The sequence below is a fragment of the Nothoprocta perdicaria genome, unplaced genomic scaffold (assembly GCF_003342845.1).
Source record: "Nothoprocta perdicaria isolate Ctin4 unplaced genomic scaffold, notPer1 scaffold_55, whole genome shotgun sequence".
Taxonomy (NCBI): domain Eukaryota; kingdom Metazoa; phylum Chordata; class Aves; order Tinamiformes; family Tinamidae; genus Nothoprocta; species Nothoprocta perdicaria.
The window spans coordinates 970391-975221 of NW_020455810.1; the positions used below are offsets into that span (position 1 = coordinate 970391).

Consider the following 4831-nt stretch of genomic DNA (forward strand, 5'->3'; position numbering starts at 1 on the left):
TCATACACAAACCATTAAAAATGCTCACTGTAAAAATATACCCTGTCTTCTGTATGTCTGTACAAAAACCAAAATAAAATAGGGACTAGTCTGTTAATGTGTAGCTGGTATGTGTACTGTTGGTGCACCACAGGTAACAGCACCCCACTCTCAGGCATTATAATATTTCTCCATGTGCAGCAGAACCTAAAGGAAACCAGTTATTTCATTCAGTGAAAATATAGAGTTTCTTTTAATAAATAAAATAGCTGTTATGTAGGATTTGATGAGATGAATTATATGTATCAAAGCACTCTAATTAAAAGCTACAAATTACTGAGCACAATTGAATTCCAAAAAACTTTCAAGAAACAAAAAATGTTGCAGTAGGGAACTCAGCTGTTTGTGTTTATAAATATATATATACATATACACACAAATCAAAGGACTGTAAGGGATAAAACAGCTTTCCTTTCTCCAAAGGAACAGAACAGTTCCTACGCGCTCCAAAACTTACTGTTGAGTCACCACCCAGCACAGCTTCACTCCTGCAGGCCCAATTCACATTTCTGTTACTGATTCATACTGAATCCCACAAGATTTAGAAACAAACTTGCCTGTCCCCATATTCCTAGGAATATTTCCATCCTTGTTAAGGAAAGGCTTCATTTCTTAATAAAATACCACTTTTGAATGCAACCTGTATGCCTATAGCATCATAAGTTTTTCACATATAAATATTTTTTCAAAATCTGCTGTATCACTTGAATATGCATTCCTGTTAAGGTCCCTTGTTTAAGAAATAATCAAAATAGTTCAGTCTTTTAGAAAATGGATCTTTACAAAGCATTCCACATACCAAAGCAAGTCTTAGTTTTCCCAGAAAAACTTCTTCAAACTCTGAAGCTCAGACTAAAGATAGCAATATTATGCAAAGAGATTGCTATATACACAGAGGATATAATACACACATGCTCTACTAAATGCACACACACAAAAAATGAACCTTTTGTGAAAATTAAGTGTTGAGAACATATTCGGTGCAGAGGTTTCTCAGACCCTTTGAAAAAGAAATCTTCACATCTCTTGGCAGTAATGCTGAAATCGGCCCTTAAAAAAAATAAAAAGGCAGAGATTTAGAAGTTGATAAAAACCAAAGACAGCTAGTGGGTGTAACGATGTTGCATGTTACTAATTAATACTGCCTCTTTCAGATTCTAAAGAGCTAATGTGCTTTCTCCTGCTGCAAAGTAGATCTGCAGATCTCCTGGCACAGAGCTTGTTTTCTGTGCAGCACTTCCTCAGCTGCAGCCACCCGGCCTGAGCACTGCCTGAGGTAGGGCCAGGCTGCAGCCCTTGCTCTCGAGGAGACATTTCAGCAGCAGCAGAGGAGGCTGCACGGGATGCGAAGCAGCTGCTCAGCAGCCCTCGTTACCTCCTCACACGCTGGGCAGCCCCGAGTCAAGAATCACAGGATGGCTGAGGTTGGAAGGGACCTCTAGAGATCACCTAGTCCAACCCTGCTGCTCCAGCAGGGACACCCGGAGCACGGGGCTCTACCTGACCCAAATGGGCGAGTTTAATCTACAGTGTGTAAATGGCAGGGAGCCTGGAGTTGCTTCCCGAGTGATGCATCTGCCCAACTGGAGATGGACAGGGAAAGGTAGCAATGGCTTCAGAAACTTGAGTTTAACCCATCTGGATAGGTCAGAGAAAACCCTTCGTCAGGGTTTTCCTGATGGAAAACCCTAGCACTACCTTCTTTTTCAAGATGTGATTTAATCTTTTTTTTGACAACCCTCAATTATAACATTTTTTACCTAGAGAGCATATATTTTATGGCTTTTTTATGTTCTTTTTTAATATCTGACTCCTGTTGAATCAAGTTGTAACGAGAAAGCAAAATGTTTACACAATAAACCCATAAATTATTTTGTAATCATAAATACACATCTACCAAAATCTTACTGCTGCCAATTAAAAGACCTAATTCACTGGAAATGGTCACTCACTATATTATACAAAGGAAAATAAAGATCGTTGGTCCCTCATGTTCTGGTAACAGGGATGTGATAGTAGCGGTCATCCTCAGTCAGAAGAGAGATCTCATGCCATTCTCTTTTATACTCATGTGGATAGTTTACTTGAAACTCTTCAGTATTAAACTTATGCAGTCTGTAAATTTTTATCTTTACTTCCAGTAAGTGTCCAAGAAGAAGCATTTCAACCTAGAAGAGAAAGAATTCTATCAAACGTCTCTTCCTCAGATGAGAAAACTAAAATAAAATCTCTCAAAAATGGCCCAATTCAAGGTCAGTCCCCCAGCTTACTTAATTTTTTTTTTATAATCAGAAATAAGAAACTTAATAGTTTGAAGATATTCTCAATATTGGGCCTAGCTATCACAGACAATGTTATGTTCACACAGTCGCAACAGAGAAGGAATAACTTTTGTGATTTGTTTTTCATTTATATTCCTACCTGTTCTAGGCGACCAGAGTCACCTACGGTGTTCAGATGATTCATCATGAAGCTCAAGGGGTCAGAAGAAGAATCACGAGCAAGGAGGAGGCTGAAAAGGTTTGGTAGATGTCCCTCCCTGTTCTTCATCTGCTCATAGGCTTCGACAACCTCATAGAGCATGACAAATTTTATAGCCTCGTATAGTTTGTGCTCCTTGATCTCATCAGAAAAAAGTATGTTACACACATTTCCTCTTTCTTCATGGTCTTTAATACTGCTTGCTTCAGCCCACTAGAAAGCACACAAAAGAAAAATCATCAAATTACTAGGAATGCTATTTAATAAGAATATCACCAAAAGAGCAATAATGGGCAGTCTGTACCTTAGCACAATACGTTACCGTGAATGGGAAGTCTGAAAGCAAAATAACCAGTAAAGGACTTCAGAAAGTTATAGGAAATCTGTGTTGCTGCATCATATACACTAAGCGATAATTAAAGATTAAATTAAGTAATGACTTCTGATCTGGTTTTAACTTACAGCTTCCATCAATCAGACTCCTCTATAGTGCCTTTCAGATTAAAACTATGCTAGTTTAAATCCTTTAGATTCTGTGTCCAATTCCAGTGCAGGACAATTAAAAGGAATACATGTGAACTGGAAATGCCAGCATGAGCTAACAAATCGTTCACATTGGCATGCCTTTAATGTGCTCTGATTCTTGAGGTCTACGTAAGTCAGCTGGACAAGGAGAAGGGACAAGACAAAAGCAAAGGCACAGAGAGGACTGGGGTGGGGAAGAGATCTCTTGTGTAATGACAGCTCCTTTACTCTGAATTCTAGCAAAAATCTAACTTAACTAAAAGCAACAGCTACAGCAGATGTGTGCACCTCAGCCTTGGGCACAGAGTAATATCTATTAAATCAGCCTATTCAGACCTTATGAGAACTCACAAGATTTCCTAGGGTGTCTGCTGAATACAGAAGGGAGGAGACAATGAAATAGAACAGAACCCAGCACCAGCTCCTTGGCACTGCATACTACTAAATACACCATAAAACCTGTTAGTGAGTAGAGGTACAACAGAAATCCATCTCGCTGGCCAAAAAACTCCTTTATACGTTAAAAGTAGGAAGCTAAATCTCCAACCAAAAACAGTTCAATGCATAATTAAACTGTTCTGCAACAATCTGTTAATAGAACAACTCACCGGCCTGACTTCCAATTTAATTGCTTCATCCCATGGGACTAACAGAAACTAACTGAGAAACACGACATGACAAAACAGGAAAAAATATTCAACGACCCAACACTCTTTCAAACACAGATAGCAAGCAGAATAAAAAACTGTACACAGGACAGAGCAAGTGTGTCTCAAGAGGGCTGGCAGAGCTCTCTTGTTACCGGGCAGAGCAAAACGCAGACAGGAGAGACAGAGCAAGGTGTCTATTTTAATTCCCTCTTTTTACTTATATTTCTTTGTTCTTAGAGCTAAATAAGTCTGTTTGGTTCTTAAAAAAACAGTTGGTTGCTATCACTGTGTCAGCCTTTGAAATGACTTGTTGCCACACAGGGTGGCAACACAGACAAGCAAAACCAGCTGTTGTGGCTGCAGTAAGACCACACAGAACAGTAAGATGCACTCTAGAACTGAAAATGACAGAGTAAGGGGAAGAGTTTCAATGTAATCTTAGCCTAAAGCTAGAAGCCCACCACATACTAACATCCTTTTGATGACTTGAAGGCAGGAGGGCAGTCAGTGCTCATGCCAGTAGGTGGGAAGAGGAAAGAGATGGTGACATGCTCCAGAGAGCCCGCAGGTGGAGGCTGTGCAAGATCTAGCCAGGCCAAGCTTTAATCCCTCTTTCAAAAGGCTTGCACAGCAGACGGACTATCTGAACTTGGAAGACAGGGACAGAAATATGTAACAATTCCCTCATTTGACCCTTTTCTCACTGCTTTGTTTTTCTCCCTCATCATTTCCTAAATACTCACGCTTGTCTTTAATGCTTCCATGCACTTGCGCAATTTTCCAAAGGCATTGGGACCCGTGTATCTTTCTGGCCCAAAACTGTATTGCTGAATCCAGTTGCAACCTTGAGAATATAAAAGCTTCTCAGGGAGCTGGAAGAAGAAAAAAGTAATTCAGCAGAGATTATTACCGTAGCAAGAAGTAGATTACTGTAAAGTTACCATGAGCCTGTCTGCAGAGGTTGCAGCACACTTGAATTTATGAGCAGCTCTATCCTCTGGCTGCACAGCTTAAAGAAGAAAAAAAGAAACATGAAGTGGTTTCAAAACAACTCAAATATTAAGGAGGCTCCAGTTGACCACCAAATCTTTACAAAGCTTTTTAACCAATGTGAGAGGAGAGGGAGAGGGAGAGGG

The 4831-nt window shown here is 39.9% G+C and overlaps 1 protein-coding gene across 1 annotated transcript in view; it reads right to left on the reverse strand.

Annotated features, from left to right (window-relative positions):
* Window positions 1-412: 412 nt before the first annotated feature.
* Window positions 413-4831, reverse strand: part of OTULINL (OTU deubiquitinase with linear linkage specificity like) — a 19163-nt gene continuing 14744 nt past the window's right edge. The window contains exons 6-9 of the mRNA XM_026048562.1: window positions 4439-4567; window positions 2461-2733; window positions 1992-2207; window positions 413-1089 (exon numbers count right to left, since the gene is read on the reverse strand). Of these exons, the coding sequence (XP_025904347.1) occupies window positions 2028-2207; window positions 2461-2733; window positions 4439-4567 (582 nt within the window). The 3' untranslated portion in view covers window positions 413-1089; window positions 1992-2027. The remainder of the gene's footprint in view (window positions 1090-1991; window positions 2208-2460; window positions 2734-4438; window positions 4568-4831) is intronic.